This window comes from Chiloscyllium plagiosum, unplaced genomic scaffold (genome assembly GCF_037043375.1).
Source record: "Chiloscyllium plagiosum isolate Xiang-an unplaced genomic scaffold, Cpla_swu_hap1 HiC_scaffold_20, whole genome shotgun sequence".
In the NCBI taxonomy this organism is placed as follows: Eukaryota; Metazoa; Chordata; class Chondrichthyes; order Orectolobiformes; family Hemiscylliidae; genus Chiloscyllium; species Chiloscyllium plagiosum.
In genome coordinates, this window is record NW_028270158.1 from 38,267,989 (window position 1) to 38,292,082 (window position 24,094).

Genomic DNA, 24,094 nt, shown 5'->3' on the forward strand with positions numbered 1-24,094 from the left:
ATCCTGGGACATACAGAACCTGTTTCTGGATTAGTGGTGCTGGAAGAGCACAACAGTTCAGACAGAATCCGAGGAGCAGTTTCGGGCAAAAGCCCTTCATCAGGAATAAAGGCAGAGAGCCTGAAGCATGGAGAGATAAGCTAGAGGAGGGTGGGGGTGGGGAGAAAGTAGCATAGAGTACAGTAGGTGAGTAGGGGAGGGGATGAAGGTGATACGTCGGGGGCAGGGGGAGGGTGGAGTGGATAGGTGGAAAAGAAGATAGGCAGGTAGGACAAGTCATGGGGTAAGTGCTGAGCTGGAAGTTTGGACTAGGGTGAGGTGGGGAAAGGGAAAATGAGGAAACTGTTGAAGTCCACATTGATGCCCTGGAGTTGAAGTGTTCCGAGGCGGAAGATGAGGCGTTCTTCCTCCAGGCGTCTGTTGATGAGGGAGCGGCGGTGAAGGAGGCCCAGGACCTCCATGTCCTCAGCAGAGTGGGAGGGGGAGTGAAATGTTGGGCCACAGGGGGTGTGGTTGATTGGTGCGGGTGTCCCAGAGATGTTCCCTAAAGCGCTCTGCTAGGAGGCGTCCAGTCTCCCCAATGTAGAGGAGACCGCATCGGGAGCAATTGATACAATAAATGATATTGGTGGATGTGCAGGTAAAACTTTGATGGATGTGGAAGGCTACTTTAGGGCCTTGGATGGAGGTGAGGGAGGAGGTGTGGGCGCAGGTTCCATACAGAACCTGTGTCATTACCTTATCGTGCTTGTCATCAACAGTTCATCAACTTCACAAACACCTTCCACCCTGACCTCAAGCTCAACTGGATCACCTCAGACACCTCCTTCCCTTCCTGGACCTATCTGTCTCAATTTCTGACGACCGACTCAACACGGACATCTACTTCAAACCCACTGACTCCCACAGCTGATGGGACTGCACCTCTGCCACACCCCCTCCAGTAAAAATGCTATCCCTTATTCCTAATTCTTCCGTCTCTGTCATATGTGCTCTCAGGAGGAACAATTCCACTCCAGAACATCCCAGATGGCCTCCTATTTCAAGGACTGCAATTTCCCCTCTCACGTGGTCAACAATGCCCTCCAGCATATCTCCTCCACTTCCTGCACCTCCACCCTTGAACCACACCACTCCAAGTCCAACACGGATAGAATCTTCCTGCTCCTTACCTTTACCCCACCAATCTCAGGATTCAGCGCATCATTCTCTGCCATTTCCGCCACCGACAGTCAAACCCCTCCACCAGAGATATATGTTGCTCCCCACCACTTTCAACTCCCTTGTTAGGCCCACATCGCATGCTGACCCTCCATTCCCAGCACCTTCCTTTGCTGCCGCAAGATGTGTAAAACCTGCACCCACACTTTCCCCTCACCTCTGTCCAAGGTCACAAAGGATCCTACCACATATGGCAGAGATTTTCCTGCACAGTTAACACCTCATCTACTGTGACCATTGCTCTCAATGTGATCTCCTCTACATTGGGGAGACAGGACGCCAACTCGCTGAACGTTCCAGAGAACGTCTCTGGGACACGCGCACCAAACCATCCCACCATACTGTGGCTGAACACTTCAACACCCCACCCACTCAGCCAAGGGTGTGCAAGTGCCTCCACCACTGCCAAATCCCAGCCAAATCCCAGCTTTCCCCTTGGGACCCTCCAACCACGCGGCATCAACATCTATTTTGCCAGTTTTCTCATCGCCCCTCCCCCCAGATCTAACCCTCCAACTCAGCACTGCCCTCTTGAACTGCCCCACTTGTTCATCTTCCTTCCCACCTATCCACTCCACCTTCCACTCTGACCTATCACCATCACCTCCCAATTGCATCTACTTGCCACCTTCCCAGCCAACGCCCCCAGCTCCACCCACTCCTCCTATTCATCTCAAAGTCCCCTTCCCCTCCAGTCCCCCTACAGTTCTGCTTTTCGGATGCTGCCTGACCTGCTGTGCTTTACCAGTGCCACACTTATCAACTCTGATCTCCAGCATCTACAGTCTCACTTTCACCTGTGTCTTGCTTGTTGCCAGGAAATGGAGATGGAGGCAAAATCTCTAGTCCTCCGACTGACCCGATGCGTCCTGGAGGACCCTTCAACGGCAGTCTCTCCTTGAACTAGACACTCCTTGGCCTTGGTGATGGGTTGCTGCTGCTCTTGGGCTTACCATTGACTCTGGTCCTCCTGTGTCCACCTTTGCCTTCTTGGGAAGGCAGCCAAAGAGACCAATATCCCAACAGTGGCTGGACACAGGACTCTTGCTGGCAATGACTTATGTTGGGAACATAAGAAACAAATCAGGATCTGAACACAGTGGTGGCACACATTGCAGATGAGGATTGTGCACACACTCCATCAGAGAGTGAGACATGCAGCTTTCTGATAATCAGAGCCATGTCTCCATCATTCATTCAGTTTCAGCCTCAGCATGTGCACCAATTTCGTGAAGCTGCCACACCGGCTGAGTGACCAACATAACAGCAAAAGGGAGAGTGCCTGCTGCACCTCAAACACCTTTCCAACCTAGCCCCACATCAACTGTATAATTGCATTCACTAGAATCCATCATAATACTTACATGACAGATGATGAAGTGATTATATTCACTTTCTACAGCAGCCTTGTGGGTGTCACAAGTTATGGGTTGCTTTTGGCCATCATTCCCCTCTTTTTCTATCGCCACTAACTTATGCTACATTGAGACATCAACGTTCAATTTGCAAGGACAAATGGCAAATTGCCTTCAATCAACATTTGGACCCTAAACGTGTTGGCTCTGTATGCATTGCAAATGGACAATGGAATGGCTGTAAATTAAATGTAGCTGCGGTTTGCAAGCACATTATTCATGTATCTGCCCTTCAATGTCTTAGCAGACGTGTTTTCATCCATCATATTAACTCTGACTCTGCCCACCCTGGATGTTGTCACAATCATTTTCCATAAGACCATAAGACATAAGACATAGGAGTGGAAGCAAGGCCATTCGAGTCCACTCCGCCATTTAATTAAGGCTGATGGGCATTTCAATTCCACTTATGTGCACTTTTCCTGTAGTCTTTAATTCCTTGTGAGATCTGGAATTTATCAATCTCTGCCTTACCGACACCCCATGTCCTGGCCTCCACTGCACACTGTGGCAATGAATTCCACAGGCCCACCACTCTCTGGCTGAAGAAATGTCCCCTAATTTCCATTCTAAATTGACCGCCTCTAATTTTAAGGTTGTGCCCATGGGTCCTAGTCTCCCAGCCTAACCGAAACAACTTCCCAGCGTCCGCCCTTTCTAAGCCATGCATTACCTTGTAAGTTTCTATTAGATCTCCCCTCAACCTTCTAAACTCTAATGAATACAATCCCAGGATTCTCAGCTGATTATCATTTGTTAGGCCTACCATTCCAGGGATCATCCATGTGAATCTCCACTGGACACGGTCCAGTGCCTGCATGTCCTTCCTGAGGTGTGGGGCCCAAAATTGAATACAGTATTCTAAATGAGGCCTGACCAGAGCTTTGTAAAGTCTCAGAAGCATGTCACTGCTTTTATATTCTAACCCTCTTGAGATAAATGACATAATTACATTTGCTTTCTTCATCACGGACTTAACCTGCAAGTCAACCTTTAGAGAATCCTGGAATAGTGCTCCCAGATCCCTTTGTACTTTAGCTTTATGAATGTTCTCACCGTTTAAAAAATAGTCCATGCCTGTATTCTTTTTTCCAAAGTGCAAGACCTCGCATTTGCTCAAGTTGAATTTCATCAGCCATTTCCTGGACCACTCTGCTAAACTGTCTAAAGCTTTCTGCAGCCTCCCCACCTCCTCAGAACTACCTACCTGTCTGCCTAACTTCGTATCATCAGCGAACTTCGTCACAATACCCCCAGTCTCTTCATCTAGATCATTAAGATAGAAAGTGAACAGCTGTGGCCCCAACACTGAACCCTGCAGGACCGCACTTGTCACAAGCTGCCATTCTGAAAAAGAACCTTTTATGCCAACTCTCGGCCTTCTGTCAGGCAGCCAATCCCCAATCCATGCCAGGAGCTCACCTCGAACACCATGGGCCCTCACCTTACTTAGCAGCCTTCCATGAGACACCTTATCAAAGGCTTTTTGGAAGTCTAGGTAGATAACATCCACTTGGCTTCCCTAGTCTAATCTACTTGTTACCTCTTCAAAGAATTCTAACAGGTTTGTCAGGCATGACCTCCCCTTACTAAATCCATGCTGACTTGTTCTAATCCGGCCTTGCATTTCCAAGATTCTTAATGATGGATTCTAGAATTTTACCTACAACCTAGGTTAAGCTAATCGGCCTATAATTTTCCATCTTTTGTCTTGATCCTTTTTTGAAGAAGGGGGTTACAACGCAATTTTCCAATCATCTGGGACTTTCCCTGACTCCACTGATTTTTGAAAGATCACACTCAGTGCCTCCGTTATTTCCTCAGCCACCTCTCTCAGAGCTCTAGGATGTAGCCCATCGGGGCAAGGAGACTTATTGATTTTTAGTCCTTTTAGCCTTTCTAGCACTTTCTCTTTTGTAATGGCTACCATACTCAACTCTGCCCCCTGTCTCTCCTTAATTGTTGGGATATTGTTGAGCTGTGTAATAATGTCTTTAAACAGGTTGCTGAGAAAATAATAATACTCAAAATCAAAACTCTTATTTACCTTTCCATGGTAAATCTATGTTGATTGCCCAATTGGATCAATATTTTCTTAGTGTCCAGTTATCCCATCCTTTACAATACTTTTGAGCAGTTTTTCTATTACTGATCATTAGGAGAAGGTTGAGAGGTGACTTAATTGAGACATACAAGATAATCAGAGGGTTAGATAGGAATGTTCAGAGAGAGCCTTTTTCCTTGGTTGGTGATGGCTAGCATGAGGGACATAGCTTTAAAATGGAGGGTGATAGATATAGGACAGGAGGTAATTTCTTTACTCAGAGAGTAGTAGGGGCATGGAATGCGCTGCCTGCAACAGTAGTAGACTCATCAACTTTAAGGGCGTTTAAATGGTCATTGGATAGACATATGGACAAAACTGGAATTGTGTTGGTTAGATGGGCTTCGGATTGGTTCCACAGGTCAGCGCAACATTGAGGGCTGAAGGGCCTGTGCTGCGCTATAATGTTCTATGTTCAATGATATCGAGCTAACATATCTGTAGTTCCCTAGTTTCTCTCTTTCACCTTTCTTATACAGGTTATATTTGCAACATTCCAATCTGCAGCTACTCATAAAATTTTGAACAATAAGCACGGTGCAACCATGATTGTCACTCTGATGTAGATCATCGGATCTCTGGGATTTGTGAACTTTCAGTCCATTCAATTTAACCAGATGCTGTAGTTGATTTAATTCGATTTTATTGTTCCCCTCAATTTATTTCTAACACTCATCTTATGTTGATACTTTAAAAAATTATCTGTTCCTGACCATTTATACTTGCTCATTCTTCACCCTAGTCTGGCTGTTACTTCAATCGATTTCTTTACGTTTAATTCACAAGTCTCTCTCCAGCCCTATCCTGCCCCCTTACAGACTTTTGGTTCTAACTACAGTCCCTTATTCTTTCCACTAGGATACTGGTAAAGCCAATACAGTAGCTCCTCGACTTACAAACTTAATCCGTTCCGGAACCCGGTTCGCGAACCGAAAAGTTCGCGAACTGAATCAATTTTCCCATTGTTTGGATATTTCCGGAGTCTTTTCTCTTTTTTGTCTCTTGGAGGTTGGTGATGCTACAAGAAAACGATCCAGAGAAACTTGTTTTTTAATTTGTTGCAGAACTTTCCGAAAATGGGACATCACATTGTCATTTAAAATGTTCACTGGTAGGAGTGTGCAGTGAGTCCGTATCACCGTGTAACAGACTGGGAGGAGTGTGCAGTGAGTCCGTATCACTGCGTAACAGACTGTGAGGAGTGTGCAGTGAGTCTGTATCACTGTGTAACAGACTGGGATGAGTGTGTAAGGGTGATGCCTCTCAACAAAAGCCTGCACTTCACTCCATTTGCTACAAATGTCTTTGATTTGAACACTTGATACATCTTCCCTCTCTTCTTCCTCCTCTCCAGAATGCTCCTGCTGCATAACCTTCACCTGCTCCTGTTGCAATTCAACAAGATCTTCTGTGCTGTGTTCTTGTCTGTGGTCCTCCACCAGCTCCGCCACATCATTCTCATTGACCTCCAAGCCCATATTTTGGCCCAGGGTCACAATCTCATTCACTACATTTACTGATGTCTCCTCCTCAAAACCCTCAAAGTCTCTCTCAGGTACACAATCTGGCCAAAGTTTCCTCCAGGCCGACTGCAACGTATGGAAAGAGACCTCGTTCCATGCCTTATCAATAAGGCTTATGCAGTGGAGGATATTGAAGTGGTCCTTCCAATACTGACCAAGGGTCAAATCTGTGTCGTTGGTGACCTGGAAACACCTGGCAAACAGAGCCTTCATATATAATTTCTTGAAATTTGCAATGACATTCTGGTCCATGGGTTGGATGAGAGGAGTGGTGTTGGGAGGAAGGAACTTTACTTTTATGAAGTCGTATTCAATGTCCAAGTCTTCTTCCAAATTTGGAGGATGGGCAGGAGCATTGTCCATTACTAGAAGACACTTAAGTGGCAAATTATTTGTTTCAAGATATTCCTTGACAGCTGATGCAAAAACTTCCGTCAACCATTCCATAAAAATCATTCGCATGGCCCAAGCCTTGCTATTCGCCCTCCACATTAGCCTTCAACACATTATTGCATTTAAAAATGAGGATTTTCAGAGTGGTAGACTAACAGAGGCTTAATCTTGCAATCCCACTTGCATTCACGCACAATAAGAGCGTGAACCTGTCCTTGGTTTATGGCCCGGTAGTGCCTTCTCCTCTTGGGTTATGTAGGTCCTTTTGGGCATTTTTTTCCAGAAAAGTCCAGTTTCATCACAGTTAAAAGCTTGATGTGAGACATCTTCGACAAACTTATTGAATTCCTTCACAAAGTCCTCCTCTGCCTTTTTGTCCAAACTAGCCGCTTCTCCATGCCTTATTACACTATGGATTCCAGTTCGTCGGCGAAATTTATCAAACCAGCCTCTGCTGGCTTTAAATTCTTCAATGCTAGCAGTACTTGTACTCGGCGGTGTCGCCAACAAGTCACGGTGTATGTGTAGAGCCTTCTCGCAGATTATAGTCTCGTTAGCACTATCTCCAGCAAGCTCTTTTTGATTTATCCAAACTAATAATAATTTTTCAACCTTGTCTAACAATTTAGGCCTTTGCTTCATTAAAATATTCACTCCTTTAGCCACATCAGCTGCCTTTAGTGCCTCTTTGTTCTTTAGGATAGTACAGATAGTCGATTTCGCCATGTCGTACTGCAGGGCGAGATCAGATACGTGAGCACCATTCTCGTGTTTAACTATTATTTCTTTCTTTGTTTCTACAGTAATATGTTTAGACTTCTTAACACCACTAACACTTCCACTTTTCACTTTCTTGGGAGCCATAATGAGGGCTAATTTAATGCAAAAAACAAAATAAAGCGTAAGAATGCTTGGACATTGGATGTTCACAGCGCGCGTGCCAAAGACGAACTGAATGAGATCACACGGGGCCCGAGAGCTTTTGCGTTCAAAGTGCGCGTAGATAAGCAGAACAATGACAATGAAACCACGGGCTTTTTGCATTCGTACCTTCATTCGTACCTTGAATTTCGTACGTGCGTTGAAGCAAAATTTTACTTACAATCCTGTTCGTAAACCAATTTGTTCGTGAACGCGATCGTTCATATATCGAGGCACTACTGTAGTTGTTATTCTTGGCTGAATGATAGATCAGTGGAAGTATAATAGCAAAGCTCTGCAGAGCAACGCTGAGTATTTGAATAGGTACAGATGACAATTGCTCTCTTATTTTCATAGGCCTGCCTTATACAAATGTCTAGTACAGCAGTTCTTTGATTTTTTTTTCCAGACTTGGCTACATCTGCAATGAAACTGAATTCCACAGGAGGTCAAATACAGGAACCAACTGAAAAATAAATTTTGAACCGTATCATGGTTTTCCACCCGTTGATTGGCGGATGTTAAGGGGTTCTAATAAGTCTACATTCTGGAGATGATCTGAAAATATTGCTTCAACAGTATCTCCTTTCTTCTGTTAATAGTTGATGGTTAACAGAATGTATCCAGTTAGCCTAAACAATTCAATGCACTGTGCTTCAAGGAAATCTCAAATTCAGTGAGCCACAGAGGATAGAAAGCAAAAAAAAAACCCCTCCAAATATTGGCAATCATGGCTCAGAATGCTGAAGAATAAACACTCTAAAAAACCTTTACAGATGTTCATATATGTGTACTTCCAATATTCTGTTTTTACGATACAATCTCCAGACATTGCGTGGCCCACCTGGAAAACTATTCAGGCGCCACAGATCAGGTTGTAGTGCATTACTTCAAGGAAACCGGATCTCACTGCTCATTGATGAATTACAATGTAAACGGTTGGAAACTATTTCAACGCATTTGGAAATTATACTCTGCAAATCTCATATATTTAATGGATGAATTTATTTCTCTTTCTCCTGTAACAGAAGCCAGAGGGAGATGAAACATCAATCATGTAAAACATGCAGCTGCCAAATATAAAGCAACTCCTCCTCATACACAAGTCCACACACACTCATAGAGCACCACGGTTCATATTCAGGTTCTACCACCAACCCCTACTGAAAGGAACACAGAGAGGATCCAGAGTCATTCTGTTCGGGATGGGGTTCGGCAAAATGTTTACTTGGTTTTTCATCACTTGGGTTTGTTGCAACCTGCATGTCAGTTGCTCACAACAGGCTGAAAGTGTGAAGCAGAGGAAACCGTTCTTTGAACGGCTGAGACGGCTGGAGGAGCAGGTGAGTCAGACAAACACATCTGGCTGCGGACCTCTGTTAGCTTCCTGAGCAAGTCCTGCTGGATACGGCTGCTCTGGGGGTCGGAGCACTCAGACCACGCTCATCACTCACATTTTAATTCCCTCTGATGGCATATTGGTCAATCAAAGCCATTCTCTCTCTGTCATTGACTGGAGAGAAATAAAAAATGGAATCTAGGAAAGCAAGAGGCTACTTAATTGAAACATATAAGATACCGAAGGCTCTCAAAAGGATACATGTGAGAATGTTTCCTCTTGTGGGAGAATCCAGAATTAGGTGGGTCTCTGTTTAAAAATCAAGGGTCATCCATTCAAAATTGAGATGAAGCAAGAATATTTTTCTTAGAGGGTGATACATTTTTGGAATTCTTTTCCTGAAAGGGTGATGGAAGCAGAACTTCTCATGATTTTAAGGCAGATATTCTTGTTAAGAATGGGAGTGAAAGGTTATGAGGTAGGTGGGAATGCGGACTTGAGGTTATCATTGCATCAAACATGATCTTATTGAATGGCGGTGCTAAAGGGGCCGAATGGCCTACTTCTCTCCTTGTTTGTATCTACTTTCTTATGACTGTACCATCTCGGGAGTTTCAACATAATTTCGTTTAAAGACTTTTTTTTCTCTAATCTAATGTGGCCATCTGGTGAAATATTATTTTAAGCGTGCCGTCTCTTCAATTTTATTAACACAGTTTCGACGATTTCAAGAACTCAGCTTGACACGATTACAAATCATTTCTGCCAACTTCAATATTTCTTCGAGCGTCGACCTTCGACTCCAGTCGTTAGCAGAGCAGTCCGATAACATCAGCGCTACGATGAGCAGATTCCACACTGCCACCGAAAATGACATCGCCACCTTAAAATCGTGGATGAAGAAACTGCAGAAGAAAACCAAGAAAATTGACCTGAAGATGTCGACCTTGGAGCAGGTCCTCAACGAGCGAAGCAAACAATTGTCAAAAGCGAAGAAGGAGCAGAGCGAGATGATGTCCAACCTGACCGCAGCCGTGGAGGGTCACAGGGAGCGAATCAGCTCCCTGGCTGCAGGCAGGAGTCAGCTGCAGAAGGAAACGGAGGGCCTCCGGGATGAGGTTAAACGCCACGGTATGATCATAGCCAGGTTTGAGGAGCGGATGAAAAGCGCCTTGCAGAACGACGCTCTCTCGGCAAAGCCCAGACCAGTGCAGGCGGCGGCAGCAGCGATAGAGCCGCGAGTGCACAGGGCGAAACCTGTGAAGGCAGCCAAGCAGCAACATACCCAAAGGGAAGGCTCAAGTATGTCTCAGTTCCAATAGCAATCTGTCAGGACTAGCACGGTGGGCAGGCTGGTCGAAATGTATAAAAGCAAAAGCTCGTTTCGGCGAAAATACAATTAAAACTTTAGCTTCCCTGTCATTCCTGGGCATTAGAAAGAAAGATACGTGGAGATCCCAGAGGATTAATTTAGTGTCTATGCCAGCCCATAAAACCAGAGCCTTCAAAGACAACAGGGCTAATTCTGCCCCAGCTACAAATGCAACGCAATGGGACAAAATTTAAGTTAGAATTTAAAATGCTGCAAAGGGGAAATGTGATATACAGATGAGGGATGCAATCTTTTAAAAGAAACGTACAAAGGCAAGTTCATTTTGCAAGTAAACATAGCAGCACCATGGTGTGAGTATTACCAGATACCTTGCTTGTGCAGCATTGCAATGTGTAGATGCTTCATTAAAACAGATACTTAAAGTGCTGACACTTCAGTACCGTCCTCCAATCCAACAACATAGCTCAACTCTAACCCCAGGAATAGCTCAACTCCAATCCTAGGAATAGCTCAACTCCAACCCCAAGAATAGCTCAACTCTGACCTCAGAATAACAGCCCTTTTAAGAAATTGGACCCTTCAGAATGACTGAAGGTCTGAGGTTCAGAACATGTAGCTGCTAAATTAGTTCTATGGAATGTCTAAATTCACTTTCTATAAAAGCAGAGGTATATGAAAGCCATTAAACAATTTATGATCAATGGTCAGTAGAAGGAAAACAACAAAATTCAGTGTGAAATCAAGATAATTGGTTTGTTTATTAAATGAATAGGAGATTCACTAGAAATTGTGATGAATATGTGATTAAAACTGTAGATTGAACTTGCGTAGGTAGAGGAAAAAGTGAATTAAAGTTTGAAACCCAAACCTGTGACTTGTGGGATGTCAGTCTTGATGATGCCACACATGGAAGCGTCATGTTCGAGTTTGGTTTCTGTTTTACAGGGGAAAACCAAATAAAAGTACTGCATTGCAGGGAGACCAGACAAGGGCTCCAAAGCACATTCAGAAATTTTAAAGGTCTGTACTATGAGGAAGCCCAAACCGAGATATTAGTTTCCAGAGAAGAGAAGGAGGGAAAGTTTGTCAGAGATGTTAACTCATAACAAGCTTTGTCCAGTCTGAATTCACGAAAATTCTTCTTACACAGGATTTGAGGATTAGGGACAATGGAAAATAAAGTGTGACAGTGGAAAATGGACGGATTTTTGTTTCTCAAAAGAATGACAAAATTTTAAATTGCATATCAGAGGGATCATCCAACAAAAACTACTGGTAGCTTAAAAATAAAAAGAATTATATAGAAATGATAACACAGAAGCAGGCCAGTTGACTAGACCAATGCACATTGATGTTAATCCTCCACAGGACTGGCACTCATCCTATATCTCTTTAGTTCCCTTTCTTTCAACCCCTATCAAAACAATCCTTCGTTTAACTATTCTTAACTGCTGTTAACATGGCTACTGCTTTTAGTTTGTATATTATATAGCCATACAAGCCTCTGCTTGCTAGATTTGTTGGTCATAGAATTGTTGAAAGTCACCACTAAAAGATAGATTTGGAGTGGTATATGAACAGAATGTCTCAGAAAGCACAAATCACAACAAGGCATAGTAAGAACTTCTGTCCCTAAAGTCATAGAATGGTTACTGTGATGAATGGGGCCATTCAGCTTGTACTGTATGCACCAGTTCTGTGAAAGAGTAACTCCCCCATCCATTCCCACCTACTCTCTATAACCCTGCAAATGTTTTCTCTTTCCTGTCCACTTTCCTGTTGCACAACTTGTTTTCCATAATCTTCATGCCTCGCATATCTAGAGGTGATCCTTGAGTACTGTGGACACATCAAGTTGTATATGTAGCTCCGTTGAAGTTGCAAAATATCCAGAAGCATTTTATTAAATAAAAATAACAAATCTTCTGTTTTTAAATTTCCCAGAATGCAGTTTACTTGATATTTTAACAAAAGTGCAAAGAAGTGTCCTCTGCACAGTGGTACCCTAAGAGAAATATATCTTAGTGTTAAAGCCTGTTAGGAGGAAACCTCAAACGTAGACTCAATTTGTTTAGCTTCAGCTTCATGAAAAGCTGTGTAGATAAAATTATCATCACCTGGGAACTGTTAAGAATTTGTTAAAAGTCTTTCAGTTTCAGGAGGTTGAATACTCCCACTCATAAGTTATTATTATTGGACATTACCAACCGATAAGCAGAGCTGTAGCCACCTGGAAAACCTGTATACATGCATAATTGCTTTGCTTCATGACAGTCTAGAATATATGTGAAAGTTGTGCTGGAAGTTGAATTTACTGACCATAAATTGCACTGCATAATATACTGTTAGCTACCGTATGATTGTAACTTAAGTTAGTTTAAGATTTCTTTTGGTGAAGTGTTGTCCAAACAAAAAATCAATTTTTTACAATAGGGCAAATAGATGGGCACTGAAATAGACAATTAAACCAAAATACCATACTTAGTAAGTGCAGTTTACAAAGAAAAAATGCTGTATTATCAAAAAGAAATGAAAAGAGCACCTTTTTGCATTCAGCATTCCCTACCAGCCTTGCCCTTCACCCTAATAGGAACATACAGACTTCATTGTAAAAACTTAATTTTATATAGAATGATAAAAGCTTATAGATGACTTAGATTCAAATGGATCTTTATTTCTAAGCATCAATACAATAGAGAAAATGATCAGTTGTATCTGTATTGACATGATGATATGTACTAATACAGATCTTCCTGACAATTAAAAATCTCTGTATTTTAATGGAAATAAGATCATATATGCTTGATATGTTGTGCATGTATTGAATTGATTTACGAGACAATCATTAAAGGAGAAACTGTTAGAGACATGGCTCAGAGATGGACAGGACTGGCAGCTTAATGTTCCAGGGTATAGATGCTATAGGAAAGACAGAAAGGGGGGGCAAGAGAGTAGGGGGAGTGTTGTTTTTGATTAGAGATAGCGTTATGTCTGTACTTATAGAAGATATTTCTGGGAATACATCCAGGAACGTTATTTGAATGGAACTGAGAAATAAGAAAGGGATGACCTCCTTATTGGGATTGTAATATAGAGCCCCCCCACTAATAGTCAGTCCCAAATTGAGAAACAAATTTGTAAGGAGATTTCGGTTATCTGTAAGAATAATAGGGTGGTGATGGTACGGGGGAATAGATAGAGAAATCTTGAAAAATTTCCATATTACAGAGGAGGAGGTGCTGGATTTTAACTTTACAAATGTAGACTGGGACTGCCATAGTATTATGGGTTTGGATGAAGAGGAATTTGTTAAGTGTGTACAAGATTTTTTTCTGATTCAATCAATATGTGGATGTACCTACTAGAGAAGGTGCAATACTTGGCCTACTCTTGAGAAATAAGGCAGGGCAGGTGACTGAGGTGTCAGTGGGAGAGCACTTTGGGGCCAGTGACCATAATTGTATTAGTTTTAAAATAGTGATGGAAAAGAATAGTTTGGATTGAAAAATTAAAGTTTGTCAGTATTAGGCAAGACTTTTCAAAAGTTGATTGGGGTGGATGTATGTTCCTGTTAGGGTGAAGGGCAAGGCTGGTAGGGAATGCGGAATGACTCGAGAAATTGGGGTTCTGGTTAAGAATAAGAAGGAAGCATATTGTCAGGTATAGACAGCAGAGGTTAAGTGAATCCCTAGAGGAGTATACAGGCAGTACGAATATACTTAAGAGAGAAATCACAAGGGCAAAAAGGGGACATGAGATAGCTTTGGCAAATAGGGTTAAGGAGAATCCAAAGCGATTTGGCAAATACATTAATAACAAAGGGGTAACTTGGGAGAGAATAGGACTCCTTAAAGATCAGTAAGACTACCTATGTGTGGAACCACAGGAGATGGGGAAGATACTAAACAAGTATTTTACATCTGTATTTACAGTGGAGGAGGATATGGAAGATAGAGAATATGGGAAAATAAGTAGAGACATCTCGAAAAATGTTCATATTACAGAAGAGGATGTTCTGGACATCTTAAACTGCGTAAAAGTGGATAAATCCCCAGGACCTGATCAGGTCTAACCTAGAACTCTATGGGAAGCTAGGGAAGTGATTGCTGGGTCCCTTGCTGAGATATTTGTATCATCGATAGCCACAGGTGAGATGCTAGTTGGCTAATGTGGTGCCACTACTTAAGAAAGATGGTAAGGAAAAGTCAGAGATCTATATATCAGTGAGCCTGACATTGGTATTGGTAAGTTGTTGGAGGGAATCCTGAGGGATAGAACTTACATGTACTTGGAAAGGCAAGGACTGATTAGGGATAGTCAACATGGTGTTGTGCATGGGAAATTGTTTCTCACTAACTTGATTGAGTTTCTTGAAGCAGTCAAAGCGGAAGGATGTGGGCAGAGCAGTGGACATGATCTGTATGGATTTCAGTAAGGTATCCGACAAGGTTACTGGTAGAATTCCTTGTTAGCAAGTTTTAATCACTTGGATTAGAGGGAGAGCTAGTCATTTGGCGACAGAACTGACTTAAAGGTAGAAGACTGAGGGTAGTGGTGGAGGATTGCTTTTTAGACTGGAGGCCTGTGACCAGCAGTGTGCCTGTAGGATTGGTGCTGGGTCAATTATTTTTTGTCATTTATATAAATGATTTGGATGTGAAGATAGGCGGTATGATGAGTAAGTTTGCTGATGACACCAAAATTGGAGGTGTAGTGCACAGCTAAGAACGTTGCTTCAGAGTACTACGGGATCTTGATCAGATGGGCCAATGGGCTGAGGAGCGGCAGATGGAGTTTAATTTAGATAAATGTGAGGTGTTGCATGTGGCAAATCAGAGCAGGACTTATACACTTACTGGTAAGGTCCTGGGGAGTGTTACTGAGCAAAGAGACCTTGGAGCGCAAGTTCACAGTTCCTTACATTAGATTACATGACAGTGTGGAAACAGGCCCTTCGGCCCAATAAGTCCACACCGACGCGCCGAAGCGCAACCCACCCATACCCCTACATTTACCCCTTACCTAACGCTACGGGCAATTTAGCATGGCCAATTCACCTGACCTGCACATCTTTGGACTGTGGGAGGAAACCGGAGCACCCGGAGGAAACCCACGCAGACACGGGGAGAACATGCAAACTCCACACAGTCAGTCGCCTGAGGCGGGAATTGAACCCAGGTCTCTGGCGCTGTGAGGCAGCAGTGCTAACCGCTGTGCCACCGTGCCGCCCTTGGAAGTGGAGTCACAGGTTAGATATGATAGTGAACAAAGTGTTTTGTATGCTTGCTTTTATAGGTCAGTGCATTGAGTATAGGAGTTGGGAGGTCATGTTGAAGATGTACAGGACATTAGTTAGGCCATTTTTGGAATATTGTGTGCAATTCTGGTCTTCCTCTTATTGGAAGGATGTTGTGAAACTTGGAAGGGAAGAGAAAACATTTACAAGGGTGTTGCAAGTACTGGAGGGTTTGAGTGATAGGGAGAGGCTGAATAGGCTGGGGCTAATTTTTGCTGGATCATCAGAGGCTCAGGGGTGACCTTATAGAGGTTTATAAAATCATAAGGGGCATGGTTAGGGTAAATAGATAAGGTCTTTTCCCTAGGGTGGGAGAGTCCAGAACTAGAGGACATAGGTTTAAAGTGAGAGGGGAAAGATTTAAAAGGGACCGAAGGGGCAATATTTTCATGCAGAGGGAGGTGTGTTTGTGGAATGACCTGCCAGAGGAAGTGGTGGAGGCTGGTACAATTACAACATTTAAAGGGCATCTGGATGGTTATTTGAATAGCAAGAGTTTAGAGGGATATGGGCCAAATGCTGGCAAATGGGATTAGATTAATTTAGGATATATGGTTGGCATGGACGCATTGGACCAAACGGTCTGATTCCATGTTGTACATCTCTATGACTCTATGAGACAGATGACGATAAAAAGTTAATGTACTGAAACTATTTTGGCTTGATGCTGTGAAAGCTCTTCAGCTGGAGCTATTTGTTTTAACCCCATTTTCCTGTCCTTTCCTAACATATTTTTATATTCTTCCTTTTTAAATACTTCTCTAATTCTTATAACATTTATATTAATTACACTATCTCATGCATTTGTTATAATAATGTGTGAAATATTTTTCAAAACTTTCTAGATTGTTCTTCAATTAGTAATCTCCAGTTTGAGCCCAAGTAACTGATTTACCAACTAACAGAACCAAGCTTTATCAATCCTCTTGATATCTTTCATAATGTTGGAACATCAATTGCATAACCCTTAAATGTCTTTATCAGGAATGGGTGTATATAGCATATAGAAGCAGAGAGTTCTAGATGAGCTTTAGAGGACCCTTCCTACAACATATCAAATTAGAAAGAGTCTACTAAACCACGCTCAGTCAGAGCATTATGTACACTCTGATCACCATCTTCCACAGGAGCCTACTTTAGAGTTTCCCATTCTTACAACACTCACACTACTACAAACCCCGAAACTGCCAATAAATCTTATTCTAATTTCTTTCTCTCCATTTGCTGCTTCATAGTGTATTTCCAGTATGGTAACAGATCCCATATTATTTATTAACACAGAGAAGATAGTCTAGGAGGAGGCTTGGGTGGCCGTGGCTGATGAGGGAAGTTAAGAAACATATAAAGTTAAAAGAGAAAAAGTATAACATAGCAAAGATAAGTGGGAAAACGGAGGACTGGGAAGCTTTTAAAGAACAACAGAGGATTACTAAGAAGGAAATACGCAGAGGAAAACTGAGGTGTGAAAGTAAACTGGCCAATAATATAAAGGAGGACAGTAAAAGTTTGTTTAGGTATGTGAAAGGCAAAAAAATGGTTAAGACTAAAATTGGGCCCTTGAAGACAGAAACAGGGGAATATATTACGGGGAACAAAGAAATGGCAGAAGAATTGAATTGGTACTTCAGATTTGTGTTCATTGGGGAAGACACAAGCAATCTCCCTGAGGTAACAGTGGCTGAAGGACCTGAACTTAAGGGAATTTATATTTGCCAGGAATTGGTGTTGGAGAGACTGTTAGGTCTGAAGGTTGATAAGTCCCCGGGGCCTGATGGTCTACATCCCAGGGTACTGAAGGAGGTGGCACGAGAAATCGTGGATGCGTTGGTGATTATTTTCCAGAGTTCAATAGATTCGGGATCAGTTCCTGTGGATTGGAGGGTGGCTAATGTTGTACCACTTTTTAAGAAAGGTGGGAGAGAGAAAGCAGGAAGTTATAGACCAGTTAGTCTGACCTCAGTGGTGGGAAAGATGCTGGAGTCTATTATAAAGGATGAAATTACGACACATCTGGATAGTAGTAACAGGATAGGTCAGAGTCTGCATGGATTTATGAAGGGGAAATCATGCTTGACTAATCTTCTGGAATTTTTTGAGGATGTAACTCTGAAGATGGATGAGGGAGATCCAGTAGATGTAGTGTACCTGGACTTTCAGAAAGCTTTTGATAAAAATCCCACATAGGAGGTTAGTGAGCAAAATTAGGGCGCATGGTATTGGGGGCAAAGTACCAACTTGGATTGAAAGTTGTTTGGCTGATAGGAAACAAATTCTGGATTAGTAGTGCTGGAAGAGCACAGCAGTTCAGGCAACATCCAAGGAGCTTCGAAATCGATGTTTCGGGCAAAAGCTCTTCATCAGGAAGGGCTTTTGCCCGAAACAGCGATTTCGAAGCTCCTTGCATGCTGCCTGAACTGCTGTGCTCTTCCAGCACCACTAATCCAGAATCTGGTTTCCAGCATCTGCAGTCGTTGTTTTTACCTGATAGGAAACAAAGAGTAGTGATAAACGACTCAATTTCGGAATGGCAGGCAGTGACCAGTGGGGTACCGCAGGGATCAGTATCGGGACCGCAGCTTTTTACGATATATGTTAATGATATAGAAAATGGTATTAATAATAACGTTAGCAAATTTGCTGATGATACTAAGCTGGGTGGCAGGGTGAAATGTGATGAGGATGTTAGGAGATTACAGGGTGACCTGGACAAGTTAGGTGAGTGGTCAGATGCTTGGCAGATGCAGTTTAATGTGGATAAATGTATGGTTATCCACTTTGGTGGCAAGAACAGGAAGGCAGATTACTACCTAAATGGAATCAATTTAGGTAAAGGGGCAGTACAGAGAGATCTGGGTGTTCTTGTACACCAGTCAATGAAGGTAAGCATGCAGGTACAGCAAGTAGTGAAGAAGGCTAATAGCATGCTGGCCTTCATAACAAGAGGGATTGAGTACAGAAGCAAAGAGGTTCTTCTGCAGCTGTACAGGGCCCTGGTGAGACCACACCTACAGTACTGTGTGCAGTTCTGGTCTCCAAATTTGAGGAAAGACATTCTGGCTATTGAGGGAGTGCAGCGTAGGTTCACGAGGTCAATTCCTGGAATGGCGGGATTACCTTACACTGAAAGACTGGAGCAACTGGGCTTGTATACCCTTGAGTTTAGAAGACTGAGAGGGGATCTGATTGAGACATATGAGATTATTAAAGGATTGGACAATCTGGAGGCAGGAAACATGTTTCCGCTGATGGGTGAGTGCCGAACCAGAGGACACAGCTTAAAAATACGGGGTAGACCATTTAGGACAGAGATGAAGAGAAACTTCTTCACCCAGAGAGTGGTAGTTGCATGGAATGCTCTGCCCCAGAGGGCAGTGGAGGCCCAGTCTCTGGATTCATTTAAGAAAGAGTTGGATAGAGGTCTCAAGGATTGTGGAATCAAGGGTTATGGAGATAAGGCAGGAACAGGATACTGATTAAGGATGATCAGCCATGATCATGTTGAATGGTGGTGCAGACTCGAAGGACAGAATGGCCTACTCCTACACCTATTGTCTATTGTCTATTGTCTCCTCCTGAGCATCTGTGACATCAATAAAACTTCCACTTCTGAGGTTGTGATTGTGTCCATAATTCATAAAGCTCCTTTTTAAAAAAATTCTGTATCTGGTTCAAAGTCTAAGTTTATATTGAAATTATTGTAAGTTTAATGTCACACTTGAGCCATTTTGGTAGAATGTCCATATTATTGACTCAGTTAAAGGCTTTAAAATCCTCAAAAAGTATTATGTCTTCATTTTTCCTCACAGATGGCAAGATATAGTTTAACTTTCTGCAGAAGCTGGAAAAGCCCACAATCTGATTTAGACTCAAAATTTGTATACAAGTGACATAGAATATTATAGCACACTACAGGCCCTTTGGCCCTCGATGTTGCACTGACATGTGAAACCAATCTGAGCCCCATCTTACCTACACTATTCCATTTTTATCCAAATGTCTATCCAATGACCATTTAAATGTCCTTAAAGTTGGCAAATCTACTATTGTTGCAGGTGGATCATTTCATGCCCCTACTACTTTCTAAGTAAAGGAACTACCCCAACATCTGTCCTATATCTATCACAAATATATATTATAAATTATGTATTATAAATTATGTAAATATTCACATTGCATCATGAAAGGTGATAATATTTGATATATTAAGTAAAAACTGACTTTCAAAGCTAACAATAGGTGTCAATCAACCCATAAGTGAGGTGTAAAAAGTATGAATCAGTTAATACTTATTGCTTAGATATGTAAGCACATTGCCAATATGTCTGATTGTTCATTTGTTTCTCTATTGCAGTCTGCAATGTGAATTCGATGATGCACTTTCCCAATTCTTCCATTGAAAACTATGCAAGCTTTGGTAAAGAATTTTCAACTGGGCTATTTGAAATTACCATCTGTTCTTGGCTCAAAACCAAGGCAAACTATTTGGGAACAATGTTGTCATATGCAACAGAGGATAATGACAACAAGTTGGTACTCCATGGGAGAAATACAAGCAAACAAACTACCATACATTTTGTAATTGGAGATCCAGCATTCAGGGAACTTCCTGTGAGGTCACTCTTAGATGGCAGGTGGCATCATGTATGCATCATCTGGTCTTCCTTTGAGGGTAAGTACTGGTACTACATAGACAGACGTCTGGCAGCAACTGGTTCCAAATTCCAAAAAGGCTATGAGATCCCAGCTGGTGGAACACTTATAATAGGGCAGGAACAGGATAATATGGGAGGAGGCTTTGATGAGACTGAGTCCTTTGTAGGGAATTTGGCTGGATTCACAATTTGGAATCGTGCTTTGTCTCCTGGAGAAATCTCAGGTATCACCACAGGAAAGTTGTTACCTGGAGGCCAAATGTTAACTTTCAATGATATTTCTATTCTTAATGGTGGAGTTCAACATTATAATTGTACATGCCTGGAACACTGTTAGGAACAAAGATCATTAGTTAAGGACTAATTTAACTCTACTTTGTACTGGTCATATTCCTTGGTAGTTGCTGCATTGGTTTTCTATAGCAATTCAGAAGTGTCATATTCATCCTTCAGCAATGCTTTAGAATTCAGGATCACTTTCATACTTTGGGAAATCAGCCAGTGACATTTGGCTAAACATTCTGACTATTGCAGAACTGTAGCATTATTGCTGTAAGATTATATCAAGTCATAAAAAGACAATCTTTGGTGAGAATTAATGGATACATCCAAATAAGGTCAATGCATTTCAAATAATCTTTATAGAATATAAGACAGAAATATTTATAAGAACAAGTACAGCAATTATAAAGAATCAAATAGTCCTTTAGAATCTATTTTTGTATGGCACACCAAATTTAAATACTCCATTAATAGAGCGCTATGGATTTAGTTTGTATCGTCAACAAGGTACACTACAGCAACTCACCAAGGCTTCTGCTAAAGCACATCATGAACTTTATCACCTCGAGATACATGGACAATAACTGTATTGGAACATCAGGAACTAAAAACAACACACCATCCTGATCTGGAAATAATTAATCATTCCTTCAATATCACTGAGTCAAAATCCTGGATCTCTTTAGATAATAGCTCCGTGAATGCACCTATATTGTATATGATGTGGAGGTGCCAGTGTTGGACTGGGGTGGACAAAGTTAAAAAAAATCACACAACACCAGGTTTATTTGGAAGTTTGGAAGTACAAGCTTTCCAAGTGCTGCTCCTTCATCAGGTAGCTTGTACTTCCAAATAAACCTGTTGGATTATAACCTGGTGTTAGTGATTTTAACTGTATTATATAGTCTGCAATGGTTCAAATAGGAATTTGCCTGCCACCTTCTCAAGCGCAATAAAGTTTGCGGATAACAAATGCTGGCCTGTCAGCAATGCTACATCTGTGAATGATTTTTAAAAATTGTACGCTTAAGTTCTAGTCTACTAGTTTGAATACTGATAAATAAGTTTAATAATGTACTTAAAGTTTTCTTTGTTATGACCTACATTTTCCTATGAAGTAAATTCTTACTGAAGTATGTATTAATCTTGTTTGTTCCTTCTATTTTTGTAAAATATTTTACTCATAAAGTGGTTTGTTATTAACAACTGATAACTGTGCGAACGTTTCTTATTATTGACAAGTGCTAGTTAAAATGCTTGTATTGAATTGCACCCTGAAAGCAGAAAAATCAAAAATCTCCTGATCATTATAGGTGACAAGTTATTGAAGGACAATGATCATCATCCTGAGACCATTGTAAAATTACATAATGATTAGAATCCTTGTATAATGTCAAGGTCCAACCACATCAATGTTACCAATTTGGTCTAGTCACAAAATGAAGAATATTAAAGCCCTTGAAAAGGCTTACAGAACAAGTTTTTAAGTCTTTATTTATGGGCTATACATAATGAATATAGATGTGAGAGTTGGGCATCAACTGTAAACATAAATTCTAAAAGTCAAGGGGATTTGATTCAGTTCTCTAAAATTAGGGAAGAAATTAAATGCTGTCCACATGGATAGGTTATATGATCTCAGGGTGCAGAGGAGAACAAGCTGCAATAACAACAAATAGTTGCAGCAAATTGTAAGCAGATCTGATAACATCTATGGAGGGAGAGGTAGCGAAAGCATTTCAGATTGATGACCTTTCATCATTTCTGGTAAATAGTGGAATGCTCTTGAAGGACTGAGTGGTGTACTCCTGCTCCTATACTCTTAATTCTGGACCCATATTGGTAAAAAATAGGAAATTGGGGAAGAAGTAGACCACTTGACTTTTGCAGTCCATTTTACAATGCAATATGATCACAGCTGATCTTCTATCTCATCCCAATTTTATCCCTATAATCCTTAATTCCCATGATATCCAAAAATTTATTTATCTGTCATGAATATAATGTGCTTTTTAAAATTTATGTTGTCTTAGTTTCAGTGAATGTCTTTTGTGTAGAACCTTATTAAACACCTTTAGAAAGGCATTGTCCATTGACACTCCTTACCTAGCACATCCGTTGCTTCTTCAAAGCATTCCGTTAATGCTATAATTAATCTGCTTAGTACATCTTTGTTTGCAGAGTAAGGTTCATTAATATTTTGTATGTCAAATATTCAGTAACACAAAAACTCATAGCTGAACCTTTGAAATATATGTATTTGTGCTATTTACATTGTATTAGAACAACCTACCAATAATCAGATTAATAAAAATATTAAATTTGATTCAGTTTGAGTGGAAAAGGAACTATTTCAAAATTCATAAATAAATTACAGTGTTGATTATAGGAAAATTGTAATGATATTAATCAAAATTTATGAATATATTTCATTTCATCATTGTTTCTGTTCACATGAAATGCAGTGGTGAAGCAACTATCTTGACAGAGAGAGAAGCTGCAGGTGTGTTGGATTTGCAGGAAATAGTTTATGTTGCTGGTGTATCATACAAAAATGACACTTGTGATCATTGCAATTGTGCCAGATATCTTTCACAGTGATGGAAGCATATAAAGAACTGATCAGAAACCTGAAATTTTATTTCCATAGACTGTTATCAACAATACCATTTTCAAATATGAAAATAAGTAAACTTGTCACTAGTAATATGGAAATGCTCTGTATTAAAAGAGGCATAAAGCAATCAAAACTGAGGGCTTTAGCAATGCAAACAAGCAGATATTGTGCGATTTTGTAAAATATGTTTTATTTGAACATGGAATTGATTTTTTCAAACTTTTCAGAAACAGTATATAGTTTATATATTTTCAAGACTTCCTAAAATTGCATCAAGAGACAGTAGAACTTTGACACACTTGAAGAATGAATGGCGGATAGCCATTTAATGGTCGTGTTCCAATCTAATGTTCTGGGGATATGGCTTCAAATCCCTCTATGTGGAATTTAAGTTTGAATGATAAAATCAGAAATTTAAAACTAGTATCTGGATTGCTATGAAACAATCGGTGATTATCATGGAAGTCCACTTTGATCACTGATGTCCTTTACGGAAGCCAATCTGCCATCTTTATTTGACCTACGTGTGACTTAAAACTGACAGTGATGTGATTAACTCTGAACTTTTTTTCTGAAATGCCTAACAGATCACTTATTTTCAGGGCAATTAAGGATGGCATTACCAGTGACACTCATATAACATAAAAGAATGGCTCAATTCTCCACCACTTTTTCGGGTTGTAATGCTTTGCCTGTCTATTTAACTTTGTTAACTACCTTATTTATACAACAAATAAACTTGTATTTACATCGTACATTTATCACGTGAAATATCTAAAGTGACTTGAAACAAAATCAGAAATTGCTAGTGATACCCAGCAGGTCTGGTAGCATCTGTAGGGAAAAAATGGAGTTAATGTTTTGAGTCTGGTGACTCTTTTTCAGAGGTTTTATCACAGTGGCTTCACTGAGGGATAATCATAGACAAAAGAATGGCAAAAAAAAAAATTGGTAAGACCAAAAGATGTGTCCAAAATCTTGCTCAAGGAGGTAAATTT

General features: G+C 41.1%; 1 protein-coding gene across 1 annotated transcript; it reads left to right on the forward strand.

Annotated features, from left to right (window-relative positions):
• The first annotated feature begins 8,406 nt into the window (after positions 1-8,406).
• ptx4 (pentraxin 4, long) lies at positions 8,407-23,757 on the forward strand. The gene is made up of 3 exons (XM_043711568.2): positions 8,407-8,920; positions 9,633-10,218; positions 19,897-23,757. Exons 1-3 carry the CDS (start codon positions 8,642-8,644, stop codon positions 20,532-20,534), a joined length of 1,503 nt encoding a protein of 500 aa, XP_043567503.1. The 5' UTR covers positions 8,407-8,641; the 3' UTR covers positions 20,535-23,757.
• Positions 23,758-24,094: the final 337 nt, after the last annotated feature.

Excerpts from the sequence above, each read along its gene's own strand:
- ptx4 (XM_043711568.2), top strand. The coding sequence starts at position 8,642 with ATGCAGCTGCCAAATATAAAGCAACTCCTCCTCATACACAAGTCCACA. Across the intron at positions 8,921-9,632 it reads TGAGACGGCTGGAGGAGCAG|TTTCGACGATTTCAAGAACT; the intron begins GTGAGTCAGACA and ends TTATTAACACAG. Across the intron at positions 10,219-19,896 it reads TACCCAAAGGGAAGGCTCAA|TCTGCAATGTGAATTCGATG; the intron begins GTATGTCTCAGT and ends TCTCTATTGCAG.